This window comes from Taudactylus pleione, unplaced genomic scaffold (genome assembly GCF_031769625.1).
Source record: "Taudactylus pleione unplaced genomic scaffold, aTauple2 ptg000154l, whole genome shotgun sequence".
Classification (NCBI taxonomy): Eukaryota; Metazoa; Chordata; class Amphibia; order Anura; family Myobatrachidae; genus Taudactylus; species Taudactylus pleione.
The window spans coordinates 29862927-29884512 of NW_028284556.1; the positions used below are offsets into that span (position 1 = coordinate 29862927).

At 42.1% G+C, this 21586-nt stretch overlaps 1 protein-coding gene across 2 annotated transcripts in view; it reads left to right on the top strand.

The window, feature by feature from the left end:
• Window positions 1–21586, top strand: part of TTC13 (tetratricopeptide repeat domain 13) — a 127224-nt gene that overhangs the window by 82302 nt on the left and 23336 nt on the right. Inside the window, exons 15-19 of one of the 2 annotated variants that reach the window (XM_088474407.1) lie at window positions 7133–7225; window positions 11261–11344; window positions 13971–14055; window positions 14784–14893; window positions 18577–18712. In XM_088474407.1, coding sequence (XP_088330533.1) covers window positions 7133–7225; window positions 11261–11344; window positions 13971–14055; window positions 14784–14893; window positions 18577–18712 — 508 coding nt within the window. The remainder of the gene's footprint in view (window positions 1–7132; window positions 7226–11260; window positions 11345–13970; window positions 14056–14783; window positions 14894–18576; window positions 18713–21586) is intronic. The other variant, XM_088474408.1, reaches the window with a different exon arrangement.

Here is a 21586-nt window from a genome sequence, read left to right on the forward strand (position 1 = left end):
TGGGGAATGAGCCGTCTGTCCAATGCAAAAGCTCATGCGTATATTGTATGACCACAATGCGTTAACTCCATATCATAAGAAAGCCAGGAATCAGCCTGACTATTGCACAATCCTGTGTCACGTTCTGGATCAGAGTTCCAGCTTCTGTGTTAAGTTGCTCACAATAGATCCACATTCTGGCATCTCCTTATGGTGGCACCGCTCCGGCGGCTCCTGACCAGACCAGGGGAGTAAATATGACAATGTCCTTAATTTAACGTCACTCCAGCGACTCGCAACCAGGTAATAGAGGTGAATATAGCACTGTCCAGTCTACCATGTGTAGTGACTGAAAGCAGTATATTGGTTATGGGTGTAGAAAATGGATACCTGTATACTGCGACTCCGTGTGGTGTGTCACTTCTCCACTGATAAACAGACGGCTCTGCATCTGATGGTGATAGGCAGTTCTCCAAATCTGGGATGCCGCTGATAGCCACAGAAGTAATGTCCCATTAATAGGAGGTATGCAGAAAGTATGAGAGCCGTCCACTGTATAGCCTTGACTAGTTTCTCCCCTCTCTCAGGAGTTTTTTCAAAAGGAAATGAAGTAACACTACTTAGAGATTAAATTATTTATCCTGCATTCAATCAATTATAAAAGGATACAACTGTGTATCCACCTTAATTAATATACTACAACAGATGCAAAGTTAAAACAGCCTTGGGAGCATATGATAATAAATACTAAGAAATCTCAAATTAACAAATTCAATAAATGAATAAAAAATTAATAAATATAAAATAAATTGACACTCAGAGAATGGGTCCAAATATAACCAAAAATGTATCTTTCACAAACTACGTTGCAATAATGAACCACATTATAATCAGTAATCAATTACAACTTCAACTGCTCTATAGAGACTTGATCTGATTAACCCCATGTATTCAACCTAAAAGAGATGTAGGGCGACCCAGATGAATAAAATTGGCCCTCTGAATAATTGCTTGTATTTGCAAATGTTTTATAGGGACTTGAATTTTATATAGTACCACACATAGTGATTAACCATATATAGTAGGTTTAAAAATAAAAAGACCTAAAACAACCCAAACATCAAAAATTAATCAAAATCCATTTCTATAGTCTCATTTAAGCCCTCTGGACACACAGTGCACAATGTGTGTATCCAGAAAGCCTCCTGCATTCATAGTTTGCGGAACCTATCCCCCCCCTCTCGGTGTAGGGGCAATGGATTCAATACCAACAATTTTCAGACCCTCAGGATTTTTTTGCATGAACCTGACTATAATGTCTTGAGACACTGTTTCTCGTATCCATTTAAAATATTCCTCCTGTGTTCGCAAAACCTGATCTTAAGAGATCTTGTAGTACATCCAGAACATTCTAGCAGGTATACAACATATGTGCTATTACAATTAATGAATGATTGGATTGGGAATTTTCTGTCCAGACCTTTAGCAGTAAAAACCAAGGTTCTATGTCTAATAAAGTTGCATGTACTGCAACGAGTATACCCACATTTGCAGCACCCAGTTATTTTTAAGGGTAGATCCAAAAAATTACCACCAATATGTTCACTCTGTTTCTTATCGATTTATTAATATTATTAATAGTATGCATCTGTTGGATCCTTTGGGGGAAAAAAGAAAGAGAAAGGAAGATAAGGAGGATATCGATAGGTCAAACATTTTTGTATCTAAATATAACAGCTGTGCACGAAGGATAAAAAGTTTTTTTAATGAGAATTACAAGACTTCAAATACTTCAAATGGATCCCCTCTTAATTCAGAGTTAAAATCTGGTCCACTGGTCATTTTTAAAAAGGCTAAGAATTTAAAAAATATACTGGCTCCGAGTTTTTAAAAAAATATAAATAAAAATATAAATATTAATGATAAGAAACATATTGGTGGTAATTTTTTGGATCTATCCTTAAAAATAACTGGGTGCTACAAATGTGGGTATACTCATTGCATTACATGCAACTTTATTAGACATAGAAGCTTGGTTTTTACTGCTGAAGGTCTGGACAGAAAATTCTCAATCCAATCATTCATTAATTGCACCCGGCTTATCTTCGATCGGTAAGCCGGGTGTCGGGCTCCCGGCGTAGGTAGAATGACAGGCGTCAGGATTACGACGCCTGTCATTTAGCACTTGCCGGGATTAGACAGTCGGGAAGCCGGCGGTCGGGATTTCGTCTGTCGGCTTCCGGTCTCAAGACATAGTCCGGTTCATGCAAAATATCCTGAGGGTCTGAAAATTGTTGGTATTGAATCCATTGCTCCTACACCGAGAGGGGGGATAGGTTCCGCAAACTATGAATGCGAGAGGCTTTCTAGATACACACATTGCGCACTATGTGTCCAGAGGGCTTAAATGAGACTATAGAAATGGATTTTGATTAATTTGGATATTTGGGTTGTGTCATATCTTCTCTTTTTTTTAAACCTACTATATATGGTTAATCACTATTTGTGGTACTATATAAGATTGAAGTCCCGTATAAAACATTTGCAAATACAAGCAATTATTCAGAGGGACAATTTTATTTATCTGGGTCGCCCTACGTCTCTTTTAGGTTGAATACATGTGGTTAATCAGATCAAGTCTCTATAGAGGAGTTGAAGTTGTAAGTGATCACTGATTATAATGTGGTTAATTATTGCACCGTAGTTTGTGATAGATCAATTTTTGGTTATATTTGGACCCATTCTCTGAGTGTCTATTTATTTTATATTTATTATTTTTTTATTCATTTATTGAATTTGTTGATTTGAGATTTATTAGTATTATCATATGCTCCCAAGGATGTTTTAACTTTGCATCTGTTGTAGCATATTATTTAAGGTGGATACACAGTTGTATCCTTTAATAATTGATTGGATGCAGGATAAATGAAGTAACCTTAACCTATTTCCTTTTGAAAAAACCCCTGAGAGAGGGGAGAAACTAGTCAAGGCTATACAGTGGACGGCTCTCATACTTTCTGCATACCTCCTATTAATGGGACATTACTTCTGTGGCTATCAGCGGCATCCCAGATTTGGAGAACTGCCTATCACCATCAGGGGCAGAGCCGTCTGTTTATTAGTGGAGAGGTGACACACCACACGGATTCACAGTATACAGGTATCCATTTTCTCCACCCATAACCAAATATACTGCTTTCAGTCCCTACACATGGTAGACTGGACAGTTCTACCCTGGTTGCGAGTCGCTGGAGCGACGTTAAATTAAGGACATTGTCACATTTACTTCCCTGGCCTGGTCGGGAGCCGCCGTAGAGCGGTGCCACCATAAGGAGATGCCAGAATGTGGATCTATTGTGAGCAACTTAGCACAGAAGCAGGAGCTCTGTGATCCAGAACGTGACACAGGATTGTGCAATAGTCAGGCTGATTCCTGGCTTTCTTATGATATGGAGTTAACGCATTGTGGTCATACAATATACGCATGAGCTTTTGCATTGGACAGGCGGCTCATTTCTCAAACGATCTTGTATGGTGACTGTGCATCACTATATTGTTTCACACCTAAAGCCTTTCTTTTCCTTATGTATATGTGATCTACTCCATATAAGGTATATAGAGGGGATTGAATTTTCCACTGGTGTCAAATACTCTATTGAGGCGTTTCATAGACACATTGGGGGCGATTCAAGTGTTTTTTTGGACGTGATAATGAGCGCCCAGATTGCTATTCCGCCTAAAAGACTTGGTTTAGCCATCTAAAACGGCTAAACCCGTCTTAATTCCTGGTTAGGGTGCACTATCTGCAGTTAGCGCGCCCTAACCAGGGTGTTTTAGACACATTTCTGCTTGTGCACTCCTGAGTGCATGCAGAAATAGCGCTGGTGGCTATCGCGCCCTGACAGAGCAACAATTGAAATGCTCTTCGGGTGTCTAAAAAAAAAAAAAAAAAAAAAAAAGCCGCCGGCTAAACATTTAAATCCCCCCCATTGTGTTTTAGTTCTATAACAGCAATGTTGTTTTAGTTATTTGCCACAAGTCGTAATGTTTGGAGGCACACTTACACTGTGTATTAATGCTTAATGTATGTATATGTTTTAGTTTGAACTGCAGTTCTCTTATACATATTTAACTAATATATGTGTAATCATTTTTTATAATTATTATACAGTCTTGGGTCACTTTGTATTGGAATTAGCACAGACACCTTTTTTAAAATTTTGTGAGGGTTTGTGCAAGATCCCTCAGGTGTCATCAGCTGGTTCCCATACTGGACAACATTTGAATTACAGCGCACCATCTTTCCTTTCTGTCCTGAATTTGTACTTAACTCAACCCTATAGCCCAATGGGGATCCAGATTTTCAGTTGCCTTTGCCCTCCTCATCCTGGATAGTCTTGCTCTGATCAGCCTTCAAATAGTTTGTGCTGTAGGATCAAAGCCCCTAAGAAATAATGGTAGAGCAGTGGTTTTCTGAGAACCAATGATCTCTGGTCATTGCTGATATGTTAACGGGTTTATCTGTTTTTTCAGCTAGTGTCAAATGCTCAGCAATTTGTTAGTCTATTTGCAACTGGTTTACAAATTTGCTGTATCGATTTACCAGTCTCTTATGTTAACATCACACAGCAATGTATATGTGATACATGGAATTTCAGAATCTGCTGGAAATATGCAGGACTTTGTTTTTATGGCTTTTATTTTAATTTGAGTGAACATATGTGCTGTATAATGGGTGGAACTTCTATTTAGAAAAATAATTTGAATGAAACTAAAAGTATCATTAGATCTGCTACAACCATAACGCTCAATAGGCCAAATTTTGGGTGGCCGGTCTGGATTCTTCTCCCCATATCGAAAGAATGGCCCGACAATTGTATAAGTGTGTACACACTAGACTGGGCAGAAGTGGTTCGGGTATAAATTGGAGAGTTGTATTTTATTACAATTTTGCTCTTTAAAATGAGAGGTATATACTGCTGAGTAGTGTTTTTGTGTATAAGTCGCTGTCTTTTTTTTTTTTTTTTTTAATTTAGCAATTGCTATTGAAAATTAAAATTTTACTTTTTTCTAGGAAAAAAAAAGTCGCTATTTTTTATTACCTTTAGAGAGAAACACAGTAGAGAGATAGATACAACGTAATCTTTAATTTACATTTTCCTGTATTAGGAAGCATTTCAAATGCATTTAGAAAATCTTCAATATGTTAGCCAGTGTTAGCTCTCAGAAAAAAATACCTTCTTGTGCACAATACAAACTGCATTCTGAAGAATGCCCTACGCCTTATACAGTGAGACAGGCAAATGGGTTGGATCCGAGATCCCAGCTGATGGTCGGGATTCTGGAGCCTGGATTTCAGCGCCAGTATTATGAGCGCTGGCATCCTGACTGCTGGGATTGAAAGTACATCTCAGGCAGACTATTCTTCCCCTACAAAATGGGAGAATCTGCAGGACCAGGCTGGAAATTGGGGTGGGACAACCTGGGGCGCATGGCATCAACTCACAGAACTCAAAACAGTCCTTCTCCCCTTCTATCCTCATAAATGGGCCCTGGAGTATGCAGGCAGAAGAGGCAAAACTTCCAGCAAAGTATTCTAACTTGTGTCACACTGAGGAGAGAGAGGATAAAGCACAATAACATGGTGGTTATTAGTATTATTTATTTTTTATTTCCTTAGCCATGTTAGATTTGTACAGTATGTAATTGGTGCTTTAACAAATAGCTTTATGTGTTGTGGAAGGTCTGCCCTATACTTTTATTTACACTATACATAATGTTCACTTTTTATACCTTAGTTATCAGTTTCATATACAGTTTATGAAGCTGTCCTGTGATCATGTTGCTCTAAAAACTTGCAAATCTGGTATACAGTACTTAGAAACTAATCTACAAAACCGCAACACGCCCACTACAAATTCTGTTTTGAGCACCTAAGATTTTCAAAAAGGCACATGGGTTTGTAGAGGAAGATGGCAGTAGTGTTTGTGCAGGAGCAGACCATAGGCACAGGCACATGAGGGAATGTTTGGGCAACCCCCACCCCTACCTCGCTACCCCCCCCTACCTCCCCCCATCTTCCTTGACATTGAATTGTTTGTGTTTGTTTGCATTATTATTGTCTGATAACCTGATTAGGTGAAAATGATTGAACATCACCTATGGCGGTCTATCCAATTACACGCAAACTGTGCTAGTTGCCGTTGCAACAACGTTAAAACGCCAGGAACGGCGCCACATCTCGCGGCCGGCTCCAAGACCGAATTTGCATAAGTTTGCTTGGAAGCTCCTATTGGGCTGCGAGCACTTATATGCAAATTCAGGCTGCCGTCAAGTGCGCCCGTTGTCACGATGACTCGCACCCACAAGTAGATCACATGTAATTTGATTAACCCCTTTATTTCAAATGACTATCACTTTACTGCACCACTTCTTAAAACAAAAACAAAAAATAAGTACAGTGATGAACTTGTTTGTGATCAGAGTTAATGATCTAAAATTATACAGGGTGACTTATACTGCCATGGCAGCCACAGTATGTAGTGAGCAGAGAGGCTTTGGAACTCCCCTCCTGAACTCTATATGCACTGTGATGTTCCCCCCTCAGTTTACCCCCTGCTTCACATGACATGTTGAGAACTGTGAGCCTGTATCTTGCAGCCATACCTGTTTTTCTTCCAGATAGGATTTGTATGGAGATAAAAATAATGTCATGGAGGATAACTAAGAAAACTCAAATGCTTTAAAGCAGGCTTGTCTATATTTGAACCTCCTCTCCCGGAGATCTTGGAGGGGAGGTTCAAGGTACAAGTTTGCATCATCACAACCCAGCACCACCTGCACAACAAAATATCAAGCAGCAGGGGTAGAGATTGATTACATGATTTGCATGGAATCACATCTAGGCCCTGTCCATTTTAAAAGAAAGTGAAGCGGAATCTGGGAGCCTGGCCTACTCAGCTGGGAGTCCGAGAAGACTCCCCCAAATTTTGGAGTCTCATGGATATTACATAAGAGTAGGCTAGTATGCTTAAAAGTAATTCACTTGCTCTCTTAAAAAGCAAACTCATTTTGTGTATGTGGGATTGCTGCATTAATTCTGCTTGCATGGAAAATCTAAATTTAATCAAATTTTAACATTTTGTTTTGGCAGGATTGCTGACCCTGACCAGCCTGTCCTTTGGTTAGATCAAATGCCAACTCAGAGTCTCATTAGGGGATTCAACAATCACATAAATCTCATCAGGTAACTTGTAAATATTCTCATAAAAAACTGTTATGCTGACCCCAAATACACACATATTTCAGCATGATTGCGGATTTATCAGATGTTGTGAGCGAAATAGCATTGATCTGATTATCAGTCCTGCTAGATCAGGCCTAAACCAACCTGTGGCTCTCCAGCTGTTGTAAAACTACAAGTCCCAGCATTCTTTACAGGCAGATAGGTGGGAGGGTATGCTTATGATAGCCATACACTAGTACGACCAGCATAAGATGCGACTCGGCATACAATTTCCCTTGAACTCCCTGGCAATCCCAGCCGTACGATCTGGTGCTTTTTGACACACTATGTACATACGATCTCACGTAAGATCATTCGCCCCTATACGACGGGTCGTGATACGATCGATCATGTGCCTCACTAAAAGCATGCGATCATAGTAGATTTAAATAGAGGAAAATGTCACTCAAATGACGCCGCTCGGACGTTTGGATACATGATACATCGAATGGTCAAATACACGGCACGCTCTGCATACAATTACGATGGATAATGTGGGCTATACGTCTGATCATAAGATACAATATAAGAGCAGCGGGAGCGCGCATCGGATCGTATTCGTACCTAAATACTGCACGATTTGCGCATAATGCATCATAAGAGGCGTCTAAAATTGTGCAATCAGCACAAAATTGTGCTAGTGTATGGCCAGCATAAGGCTTGAAGTTTCACAACAGCTGGAGAACCACAGGTAATGTCGCAGTATACAGTTGGCAAATAACTGCATATACCTGCTGATGTCACTGGAGGATCTGATTGAACAGCATTTAGTGTAAAAGAAGCTAATAGAGTAAGTAGTTGTTGCTACTTTTAATTTTGGTTCCTTTCTACTTTTCATGTACAAAAATTCTGACAAAAACAAAAAATAATAGCTAACAGTTTGATGTGAAGAAGAATATTCACAAATGGAATATACATTGGGGTCAGTTAGGAGCGAGTTTGTATAATGAAATTTGCATATATTGCGTGAATGTGTGCACCCGAAAAATACGAGATTCAATTACAAATTTGTGGTAGTCACAGCGAGGTTGCGTGACTTTTCTACAAAATCCGATCTGGGAGAAGTGCATGAAAAAGTTGGAAAATCATCCTAGGCCCGCCAAAAATTGGCCAATGAAATAGCAGGACCATATACGAGTAGATGACTGTTGGTGGTATAAGGAAAGTACTGGAGATTCAGAAAAGATTTGTTTCACTTTTCATTAATGTTTAAAAAATTATAACAAGCAAATGTTTTTCATCAAATTAAAGTCTTTCCAGCATTATGGAATGTAGAAAAATATATTTATAGTAATGTTTCAGTGTTTCTATACAATTTTGTAAAAATAAACGCTTTTACCTCACATCTGCAAGTTCAAAATATACCTGTCCCACATAATTTACACCTCCACATACCTGTCCCACATCATTTACACCTTCACATTCCTGTCCCACATCATTTACACCTTCACATACCTGTCCCGCATCATTTACACCTCCACATACCTGTCCCGCATCATTTACACCTCCACATACCTGTCCCGCATCATTTACACCTCCACATACCTGTCCCGCATCATTTACACCTTCACATACCTGTCGCGCATCATTTACACCTCCACATACCTGTCCCGCATCATTTACACCTCCACATACCTGTCCCGCATCATTTACACCTTCACATACCTGTCCCACATCATTTACACCTCCACATACCTGTCCCACATCATTTACACCTCCACATACCTGTCCCACATCATTTACACCTCCACATACTGTACCTGTCACCCATCACTTACACCTCAGCATACCTGTTTCACTTCGTTTACACCTCCACATACCTGTCCCACATCATTTACACCTCCACATACCTGTCCCGCATCATTTACACCTCCACATACCTGTCCCGCATCATTTACACCTTCAAATACCTGTCCCACATAATTTACACCTTCACATTCCTGTCCCACATCATTTACACCTCCACATACCTGTCCCACATCATTTACACCTCCACATACCTGTCCCACATCATTTACACCTCCACATACTGTACCTGTCACCCATCACTTACACCTCCGCATACCTGTCCCACATAATTTACACCTCCACATACCTGTCCCACATCATTTACACCTTCACATACCTGTCCCACATCATTTACACCTCCACATACCTGTCCCACATCATTTACAACTCCACATACCTGTCCCACATCATTTACAACTCCACATACCTGTCCCACATCATTTACAACTCCACATACCTGTCCCACATCATTTACAACTCCACATACTGTACCTGTCACCCATCACTTACACCACGCCATACCTGTCCCACTTCGTTTACACATCCACATACCTGGCCCATTTTTAAAAAGAAATTTACCTGAAAACAAACATTCTCTGGGGTGCGCACAAAAAAAAAAATGCAATTTGTCGTGCGAGTAGGACCTTAGAATGGCTTTCAGGACCCAGCTTGCACCTAATTGAGTTGACCCCATTGTGTGCATGGTATTGTAGAATTCTGTGCAGAAAATTTTTTCCTGTGCTTAACATAAATGCCTTAGAAGCAGTTTCATTAAGTATGAAAAACACCCACAATATCCTTTTTTTCACACTCTTGCTACAACTTAAAGATGTAAAACCCAATAAGCTCTATTAAATTATATTTCCGTTTTTAAAGGTGGTCTTTAAAAAAATTTTTTTTTTTTTTACCACTAACTAAATGTAGGTTTATGCGAGTTGCTGTTACAGAACAGTAAATTGTGCCTATGGGGCTGAATTGAATTCCCGCCTTTTCTCTGCTCCTGGGGAGAACCTGATGGTACAATGCAAGCTCACCTTCTACCAGCGTTTCCATTGCTTGAGCATGATTACATTTGAAGGTCTCGGGACAAATCTAGATATAACATATGAGGGCACTTGCCAATCTTCAAAACATATTAATTTATTCCATCCCCGGCAGTTAAACCAGCAACAATTCATCCCAACCTGGACCTTCTCAAGACAAACTATAAATGACCTTTTAGTAAGCCGCAGATCGAATTATTATATATTATGTTGGTGAGGGAGCTGAGGAACACTACTTTTGGGAAAGTGGAATTGGTATTTGAATTAGTCCTTGCTGCCACTTATGAAGCATAAAAACAGGAACAGTACAGAAAGTACACAAAATGCAATCATTAAGCTGCTAGATTTCTAAATTAGATTTCTAAATTGCAATATTTCCTAACCTAGATAGACTGTAGTGTCTGTATATTTGAATATTGGACCTGAGTCCAAATTTGGACAGTATTGTACAGGCATAAGGAAGTGGCTGTGCAATACCGTCCAACTAAAAAGCAAATGCTGCAGGAGGTGTCTGTAGGAAATAGACACCTCCCTCATGCATCTGCATTCCCCGTGCGCATCGGCTCACCATCGGTCGTGATGGTCTCTGCCCTTGGCCAAGCCGAAGCTTACTCAACCTTAAGGCTCATACACACTAGACGATGTGCTGAAAGATATTGGGTGTACACACTGAACGATATCGGTCAGTGACGTCAGCCTGCCACATCCCTGGACAAGCACTTTCTGATGATATCGTCAGATTGGCGTGTATATTTGCCGACAGCAAACCTCGTTAACGACCCACGGGAGCATGCATCGTTCGTCGTTTGGTGCATACACACTGGACGATATATCGTTGAACGATATCTTTATCATTCACTTTTATCGTCTAGTGTGTATGTCTCATTACTCCCTGGGGTGGCATGCTTACAAAACGGGGGGGGGCGACACCCCCCTGTTTTGTACAACTGTCCCGATCTCCTCCTCTCATATGCTGCAGGATGTCATTCATGCTGCAACTAAGGGGGGACTGCGAGCGATTATGCCCTTTTTCTGCACATGCCCAGGGACTACGTACATGTCCGAATCGGACCTCTTGTTTCAAATTTTAGTGAAGCGAGGAACTTTTGTTAAGGTAAATGCATCTGCAAACTGATTTCTATATATATATTTTTTTGTTATATAGAGGCCAGGTCATCAACATGCGATATCTGGAATATTTTGAGAAGATTCTAAGTTTTATAAAGGACCGGATTCTTATATATCACAGGTATTAATTTATTATGTATGACTTTATTATGCTGCTGCTTCTTAACTTACAGACTATTCTTATGCAGTGCTGTATCACTTTGCAGCTGAGATTCTGGTGTACTCCATGGGGATTTCCAATTTACATTGTTGTTGTTGTTACAAATATGATTTTAGCTTGTATAAATGCCCCACAATGACCAAGCTATATATTCCCCAAACATCCTGTGACCGAGCTCCAGGCTATTTTATTTTCCTCCTAGTTGCAAGGGAAATAGATCAGCCTCTTTCACCTGTATTTCTGTCAGTAGCACTGGGCCAGGCAGTTACCGTGATAGCAACACTAAGTTACGTGGAATCCATTGGTCCATAGTTTTATGGCTCAGGGCTGGATAGTCTCCCTTTGCAATCAGGTTATTAATTTCACATACAGCAAACCAACCATTAGGAATTTAATGTTGGATCTCCGTCAGTAGACTAAATAAATTAATATTAAAACTTCATGCTTGGGGGCACTTTCACTGGAATTTTAAAAAGTGAAATCTCTCCTAGACACATAATTACAAAGCTATACCTAACTGTTGAATGCTGAATTTCGTTTGATGGAAAGCAACACGTTTGCCAGCGGGAAGTTTACAAATGGGAATTAATAATTAATATCCCTTTACAGTACAGCGGCTGGTGTCATAGTCCCCCTTCTCAGTACAGCAGCTTGTGTCATAGTTCCCCTTCTCAGTATATCAGCTGGTGTCATAGCCCCCCTTCCCAGTTTATCAGCTGGTGGCATAGTCCCCTTTTTCAGTATATCAGCTGGTGTCATAGTCCCCCTTCTCAGTATATCAGCTGGTGTCATAGTCCCCCTTCTCAGTATATCAGCTGGTGTCATAGTCCCCCTTCTCAGTATATCAGCTGGTGTCATAGTCCCCCTTCTCAGTATATCAGCTGGTGTCATAGTCCCCCTTCTGAATATAGCAACTGATGTCCTAGTCCTCCTCTCAGTATGGCAGCTGGTGACATTGTTCACCTTTTTAGAATAGCAACCAGGGTGCGACCTTCTCCTGCGTTCTCTCCTACCTCCCTCCTACACACCCCTTATGGTACACCAGGCACTATGCACACCTTCCCCTTTCTGATGTAGCTGATGCCAGTCTGTACCCCTACACTGTCCTTTACAGTATGGCAGTCTGTCACCCTGCCCCTTCTTCACAGAGTAGCAGCCACTGCATCGTCCCTCCCATTGATATAAAAGTGAATCACCCAGCCTCTCCACAGTTTAGTTGTCTTTGTTGGTGTCCCCTGCCTTCATGATATAGCTGCTTATGCTATCAACATTGGGAAATTAGCGTGTTGACCAACAGTGCTGACTTTACTGTAGCTATACAACTCGCTGGTGCTAACTAGCTTTTCTTCAGTGCCAATAGCATGTTTCCATGGTTGCCAGTCACAAGTTGGCACATGTGACTTTGATTTTATTTTGCCAAGATCTGTTCACCTGGACAGCCCTGTTTTCAGGGCCGGCCCTAGCCCACATTTTTTGGTAAGCGAGTATATTTTTTGGCGCCCCCCTATGCAGTACCCCTTTTACAGTGCCCCCGGTAGTGGTCCCCCCTATGCAGTGCCCCCAGTAGTAAGCCCCCTATATAGTGCCCCCAGTAGTGGTCCCCCCTGTGCAGTGCTCCTTGTGTCCCCAGTAGTAAGCCCCTTATATAGTGCCCCCAGTAGTAGTCCCCCCATGCAGTGCCCCCAATAGTGGTACCCTTTATGCAGTGCCCTTTAAACAGTGGCCCCAGTTGTAGTTCCCCCCCATGCAGTACCCCCAGTATTGCCCTTTATATAGTGCCCCTAGTAGTAGTCCCCCCTCTTGTAGTGCCCCTAGTAGTAGTCTCCCCTTGTAGTAGTCAACCCAGTGGAGGCCCCCCTATGCAGTGCCCCCCTTGTAGTAGCCCCCCCTTGTAGTGCCCCAGTAGTAGTTCCCCCAGTAGTAATCCTCCCTTGTATTGCCCCCAGTAGTAGCCCCCTCTTGTAGTTCCTCCAGTAGTAATCCCACCTTGTAGTAGCCCCCATTGTATTACCCCCAGTAGTATCCCCCCCTTGTAGTGTCCCCAGTAGTATCACCCCCTCCCCCCCATAGTAGAGACATAATAAAAAAAAACCCACTTGCCTGAAACCCTGCTCCTGGTGCCACCGCCGCTATCAGCTCCTTTGTCCGTCCTCCCGGGCCGGGCCGCTTTGCATTATGGGAAAGACGTCATGACATCTCTCCCATTACTCACTGCAGGAGCCGGAAGATGCCCGGCTCCGGCAGTGGGAGCAGCAGCAAATGAGTCTGTCTGACTCTCATCAGCTGCTAAAGCAAACACACCGCTGCCGGAGCCGGCGGCTGTGTGTTTGGCACTGTGTAGCGCTGACCGATCTCCATCCGGTCAGCGGTGCAGCTGTGTCACAGAGACACAGTCTGCCTGCGGCCCACATGGTACGCAGCTGACGCGCCCTCCACTATGTGGCGTCCTACGCAGCTGCATACCTTGCGTAATGGGAGAACCGGCCCTGCCTGTTTTATATAATTTGCAAAGTTGATACATTTTATATAACCTATGAAACAGTCTGCTGTTTATGTACCATCTTGCTGTACAATTGTTTTCTTCTAGTGCAAATAATCCCAGAGGTCTTTCAGAGGTTAAAGAAGCATTACAAAATGTCCACAAGGTGGAAGACCTATTGCCGATAATGAAGGTAAGACTTTACCTGTGTGTACGTACAGCTGCAATGTAACTAATATTCGCTGTTCATGTCAAAATACATTCACAAAATGTATCCCGACCTCTGCCTCCCATGCTCCATATTGGCTATAGTTTGGGGGAAACCATGTTTCCCCCAAACACTGTTTCCCCCAAATGGGAAGCAGTGTTTGACCAATCAAAGTGTAACTTATGCACATCCAGTATTATCCTTGTAACCTGATGTATGAGGATTCATCTATTCTGTTTATAATTGTGTTTCATAAAACACAACTGTTACTATAATAGCTAAATATGTTGAACTCTTAATTAATAAACATTTAAGTTGCATTCCAGATATTCAATAATGTCACATTCAGCTTTTATTGTGTAATCATTTAAGATGGCAGTGTGCACATAGAATATAATAAAGAGTATACTTTAAAGCCCTTGTATATTTATATCTAAATATATTGTCTTTGCTTTTTAGCATTTATTTTTCTATTGTTAAATTTAACAATCTGTAAACTTTGTCCTGTCCTCTTATACAGAAGTCTAAGCTGGACAGTCCCTCCTCTGTGGGCTGTGTTATGGTAAATAATGTAACTCCTAATTTGTGCTCTACCAGTCTAAGGGGATATGTAAGAAAATCACGCACAACTGATATTTTTAAAAGAATAAAATAAAAATAATTTTCCTGTTCATCCCATAAATTGATGATACTTATATCTTACTTTTTGAAAGCAGTTAAACAGCAAAACAAGAGATGGGTTCACAGTGAACACAAAAGTCCCCAGCCTCAAAGATCCAGGGAAAGAATATGATGGATTCACAATAACTATAACAGGAGATAAGTAAGAAACACATTTATGTATCTGAACCTCCTTTTTATTACCTTCTACGGGGCATTCCTATTTCCATTAAGACACCTAAAACTGCTACTTTTCTTCAGTAAAGGTTAAGAAAATATTTTTTACTGTTTGCATAATAGTGCAGTGATTGTTTACAAAAAAAGTGTGAAAATAAAGATACGCATACTTCTCATTGCAAAAAAAATAAGTTTCAATTTCTTCCATACTGACAGGTTGACGTGAAGGGTGACGGCATCTGCTTTATATCTCAGGAGATATTAATGAGTGTTTTTGCTTGTTTTCTTTTCTTGCCCACAAAAATATATTGCACCTTTAATTTCTTAATATTTAAGTAACACGCTGACCTTGTTCTAATTCTGAATTCTCCCTTGGGCACAGTGGTTTGTTGTGTGTTTAATGGTCTTGTATTACTATTATATATAATAATATGGTCACAAAGCAACGGGTTGATCTGTATTGGATCTTTAAGACCAATCTAGAACGTATTCCTATTTCCCATAGCGGTACAGGGCATTGCAGTAATAAGCGCTAATAAACAATTATTAAAGGTATGTTACTACTTGCAGTTTATACTGTAGATATTCTAAATAAAATAAGAAAATTAACTTTGGCTTCAAAAAAGCCATTTATAAGATGTTCTTAGCGTAAAGCAATAAAACTATGTCCTGCCAGTTGGCAATGCATGATGACATATTCGTACTAACCCCTCCCGGCCTCTGGAATTGCCCCTTCTGGTTTTTGAGGAAAATGTAAATTTGATTTTCTTTTCCTGGTTTATTGATAAATCAATTGTTACTATGAGTAAACCTTGTATATAGTTTTATTCAAATAAAATATGACTGGTGGAGATCAGCTGTTTCATGGATCACTTGTACATTCCCATTCTGTTTTTGGGCATATAAGAGTTTTTTTAAAAGTTTACCTACTGCTTACACACAGTGGACCTCATTCAGAGTCTGTCGTTGCGGCTGCACGGTCGTATGCCACCGATGTTCGCTAAACTGCGCATGCGTGAAGTGCGCAAACTAGCTATTACGATAAGAAATTTTTCTCTCCTTCAACTTGGCCAGGTCGTTAGATTGAGTGACAGGATGAGGCGTTTGTGGGTGGCAACAGGGGAAGGTGCTTGTGAACGGGGGAGTGGAGATCCGAACACAGGCGTGCCTGACTATGCAAACGGCGTTTTATGGGAGTGCATAATTAACTAAGTAGTGTCATGGCACATGTGACATGGGAGGTTTTTACACTGACATGATCGTAGAGCTTAAGAGAGGGTATGGTCAACCTTAAGCTCTACGACCAGCTCCGATGGTCTCGATTAATCCTTATATGCCCGGAGATGACGTGTAATGCGAACGAAAAGGGGGCGTATTTTTAGTCTTACGGCCGCATCCTCCCCTTGTTCGTCCAGCTAACGATCCCATCTTAACGACGCAACTTGCGAGCGCTTCATTTGCATATCCGGCCCCTTTTACCTTACGACCGTGCAGCCGCAACGACCGACTCTGAATGAGGTCCAGTGTCCCTTCTTATAAGTGCAGTGGATACACCCTGCAATGTTGCCTTTGTTTTCCACCAGTGCGTCTATTTAGTATTCCCTTGGCACTTCCAGGTGGGTCTGTGCTCTCTGCCTAGTAGTCTGCTGAGAGCAAACAGTGTAAATGTCAGATCAGACTCCATCTTCCTGCCACTTTGTTACTGCCCCTTACATTAAAGTGTTTCTGGTTCCTGTTGCACTGCAGCTTGGTCTAGCCTCATTTATAACTTTGGTTACTGCTAGAAGTTAGGAGCACTGCCTTTTGTGTATGCGGCACCTTTGTGTTCTCCGAAGGTTTTTTTTCTTTCTTTCCTTCCTTCCCAGGAGGTTAGGGTTAGGCTAGTGGAAGGGGGGGTTGGACTTAGGCACCCCCGGGGGATGTTGGGGTTAGGCACCCCCCCCCCCCCCTCCCGGGACACTTAGGGTTAGGCTGCGGGGAAGGGGGGGATAGGTTTAAGGCACTTAGAGGGGGGTTAGGGTTAGGCATTTGGGGGTGAGGTTAGGGTTAGGCATCCCTAAGGTAGGGTAAGGGTTAGGGGGGGAAGTTAGGTTAGGTTAGTAAATAGAAAAAATACTCACTTGTCGGGATCTTCACTGTCGGGTTTCCGCTGTTGGGATTTGAACCATGCGATCAGCGGTAAATCATGCTGATTCCATTCTAACCCCAGCAGCTCTTCAATGCAATAAATCCTCTTCTCATCTCTCCCATATTGACACGATCTCCTCCTCCAAGCAGCAGCCTGCTCACTTCCTCTCCCCCTCTGGGAGGGTTAGGTTTAGAGACTTAGGGTTAGGCACCCCCATGGAAGGGTTAGGGTTAGGCTAGGGGAAGGGAGGGGTTAGGGTCAGGCACCACCGGAGGGAGGTTAGGATTAGGCACCCCTAAGGGAGGGTTAGAAGGGGGGGTGAGGGGAGGATTAGGGTACTTACATACCTTAGTCAGGATCTTCATCTGCCGGCCTTCCAATGTCGGGATTTCATCTGCTGAGCTTGGGTCCGGCGGTAATACATATCGATTCCCTTTGGATGTCCTAGCACTTGTGACTTGTCAATGTTCTGCTTTCATTAATCCAAAAGTCGGAGGTGTGAGTTTACCAGTAATTCACTAAAAATAAACATGCATTATGTGCTCAAACATGCCAAATATCTAATAAAGATACATAAACTAAATAGTAAAAAAAAAATAAAAAAATATTTGCAACCTGCTGGAGGGAACTAAAAAAAAATAAAAAAAAAGACATTCAGTGGTTAAAAAATAAACACTAATTCACCAAATGTGTAGTATGCCCAAACCTGTATACTTTTCACATATCCATGTCTTATCTAACACTGCCTTTATCACTAAAGCTCCAGCAAAGAAGAGTCACTGCAGGATCTGTGATAGGCTGGTTACAGTATTTGGAGGGGCACTGTTTGTATAGACAAGCCCTAGAGCTAGTTCATTTGATCTTATTGGACTCCATAATCCCAAATAAATATGAAATGATGTCCATGTCGTGTGTCTTCTGTAGAAGATAGGGAAACAGTTCTAGCTAAAGGTCAGTAAGCACATGTTTGTGTCACAGGAAGCGTGTGACATGTGCAGCTCAAAATCATTTAAATTAAATCAGGTAAGTACTTTTTTGCCATTAATACAGTAATTCATTTTTTGTACAATCTCATTGATCTTAAAATAAATAAATAAAATAAAAAATACTGCCAATTCTAGAAACAATAGCTTTATTTCACTTGTATCACTAAATGGATTTTAAAGAAAAACTAATGCTGGGTACAAACCTAGGTGTTGGATCGGCTGCCAGCCCAATGGACTGACCAATTTAATGATTTATTTTGTGCATACAAACTTACCAAAACTCTGCACGACCTGTCTGGCTACAGGAACCGGTAGTGACGTCATTGTCGGAGGTTCCTAGGCAAGCACATTGGTTGGTCGGTGGGCGACGTTCACAGACTGATCGCCTGTACTCACAAACCGATGCAATATGTCGTTCGTCGTCTTATTGAACGACATACCACATAGTGTGTACCCAGCATAAGCCAGATCCCATTTTGAGACTTGCTGAGCAACATCATTACGATGCTTCTGTGAAATTGTTGACTACTTTTTTTAATGTTCTGTCTCTTTCAGAATTGGCAACATACTCTTTTCAGTGGAGACTCAAACAACAGAGGAAAGAACACAACTATACCATGCGGAGATCGAATCTCTTTATAAGGATCTTACAGCTAAAGGGAAAGTGTTGGCTCTTTCAACAGAGCTAGGAGTAAGTCTCCACCAAAAATATGACAAAATTATTCACTCCAGTGTTCCTAGTTCTAAATATGTTCTCCCATGTCATCTACCTGTTAAATTGAACCTGTGCATAAACCCAGCAGAGTCAGCCGTTTACCTGAAGATACTATTTTAGACACAGAGAAGTAAGAAGACACTGACCAGTCTTTTACAAAAACATTTTTCAAGACATCAGGCTTCATGTAATAGCATGGACGCAATTCCAGCAAGTTAGCCCCTATTTTTAAAGTGGCAATAATTTTCCCAACTTGGTTTTGCCATTTAAATGATTGCTGCTTTAAAAATACGAGCTAACTCTCCAGGTTCGCCCCCGTGTCTGCATCTCGCACGCTATTATATAAGGTCTATCCATTCCATAGCAGAAGAACAAGGAATGGAAATCTTGAAAAAGGTCTTTATATAAACGTCGACTCCGCAATATGGTGAATAAACCATTTTCTTCTCCAGGGACCATAGGCGCCACAGGGAGACTTTGGGGTGTAGGTGATGGATCTGGATCCCGGGCACCACGCCGTTAAAGCTATTAGCTTTCCAGGATGCACTGGTCCATCCTCCCTATACCCCGCCTCCGAGCCAGAGGCCCCTCAGTTTAGTTTGTACCCGGCCAGAGTTGGGTCACTGTTAACGCAGGGGGACTGCTTAGCAGCCCCAAAACTATTTTTATTTTATGATTCGGTAGTTTTTTTTCTTCTATCTTCAAAGCGCACAGCAACTGACTGTCCATAGGACGTCTGCGCTGCCGCGACGCCAGTACTGATCTGGGGATGTCGGCGGGACCCCGTGGTCTGTGCTAGCCGGGCCCCGTGGATTACTCAGACTGCAGCCGGACGCACGGGGACAGGTAAGACTTCATGGAATAGCAAGGACGCAATTCTGGCAAGTTAGCCCCTATTTTTAAAGTGGCAATAATTTTCCCAACTTGGTTTTGTATTAGCAGTCATAACTGCGGTCTCAGGGGACAGACCGGAGGTTCTGAGTGTGGACGCAGGCCCTCCATACCCTGCGCTCCACTAGACCACCAGGGACATTGTTGGTGTGGGAACCAGCGTCCCAGGGGTTAATCTTCAGCCAGGGGAGACTGTTCCCCTGTTTTAGCAGCTCCTCAGCTCAGCGCGCCTTTCCTCTAAGGTCTGGCTTTGCTGAGCTGTTTCCTCCTGCGGCCACGCCCCCTCTGAGGTCTTTGGCAGCCATTTTCGTGGATGGTGCATCACAGATCTCCTAGGACAGTGTGTGGTCCAGTCCCCCTACGTACCTCTCCCTTGGGTTAGTGTATGCAGCGCTATAGCCTTCCCAGACACTGAATCTGGGCAGTTGAATGTAGTGCCATTTTACAGTATATAATATTTTTGCATTGCATGTGACTTATGCTAGCGCTCACTGTCTGTGTTTTTTTCTCCCAACTCTGTTTATATCTGTCCTTTTTCCTTTACTATCTGCCCTAATACAGGTGTAGTTAGAGTGGTTCTTGGACCTCACATATATAGTTGACAATATTTGTGAAGTCTGTCACATACTGTGTGTGCTGCACGGTGCCAAATTTTAGTTGAACCAGTGAGTTGCATACACTGAAAGTGGGTCCCTGCAGCTAATCCTAGCGTCAGTCAGGACCAGTATAGCGCTACCTGATATTTCCATATATATCTATATATATATATATATATATGTGTGTGTGTATGTGTGTATATATATATATATATATATATATATATATATATATATATATATATTGTCAGACATGGCTGGCCAGTATATCGAGCACAAGAGCACAGTACTGCACCCTCTCTGCTATCCTGCAAGTTATGTGCTGCAAGTGTGAGTAAGGAGGATTTAACTCAGGATGGGTTATGTGTGAGGTGCTATCAGTTGCCTAGCACCTCAAACCCCCCAACATCGGGACAGGGTCTCCCTTGAGTGTTTTTTTTCTCAAGTCCTGGGCTCCATTGCGGGTCGCCTGGCAGTCCTGGACCTTTTGCCCCATATGGGGGTACCTAAACAAGCCATCCTTCCTTCTCAGGGTATCCCGCAATTTTTGCAGTCTACTCCTGTACCACAGACTGTCACTCCCTACCAGGGTTTACCGCAGTACATGCAATCCCCTTTGGTGCCACAGCAGTCTGTCATTCCCTTTCATGGACTACCACAAGTTGTACAGCCACCCTGGGTGGATGTTTTATCTAACTCAGTACAAAGTTTGGCAGCTTCCTCTGCGGCCTTTCAGACCATGTTACACAATGACATGCCTAAGAAGGCATCTACGCGACCTGTGTTGTTATTCCTAGTCTACATTACTATTAGAGACAGATTTGTCCTCAGACGATGGGGAGGTGGATGACGCGTCTGACTCCGATTCCCCTCCACAGGAGGTGGAGCCTAAATCAAGTATTAATGTCCCTGCTTTGGTGCGGGTGGTTAGATCCATATTGGTTATAGAAGATAACGAACCTGCACCTAAATTTTAACACCCTCAGTTTAAACAGGTAAAGGTGTCTTCGGCAGTTTTCCCCCTCTCTGACCAGCTGGTAGACCACATGGCTGAGGCTTGGCAATCGCTTGGTAAGAGGTATCAGCCACAAAAGCGTTTGGCCTCATGTTATCCATTCCCTGAGGTTCATTGCAAGAAATGGGAATCACCTCCTGCGGTGGATTCTCATGTTACTTGCTTGATAAAAAGTGCTACGCTACTTATGAATTTCATTTCAATCCTTGAAGGATTCTACAGATAGGAAGGTGGAGACATGACTGAAATCGATTTACTCGCTCTCAGGAACTATGGCCCGCCCGTCCATGGCTGTCTCATGGGTGGCCAAGGCAATTGAGAGATGGGCCAATGTTCTGGAGGACCCTC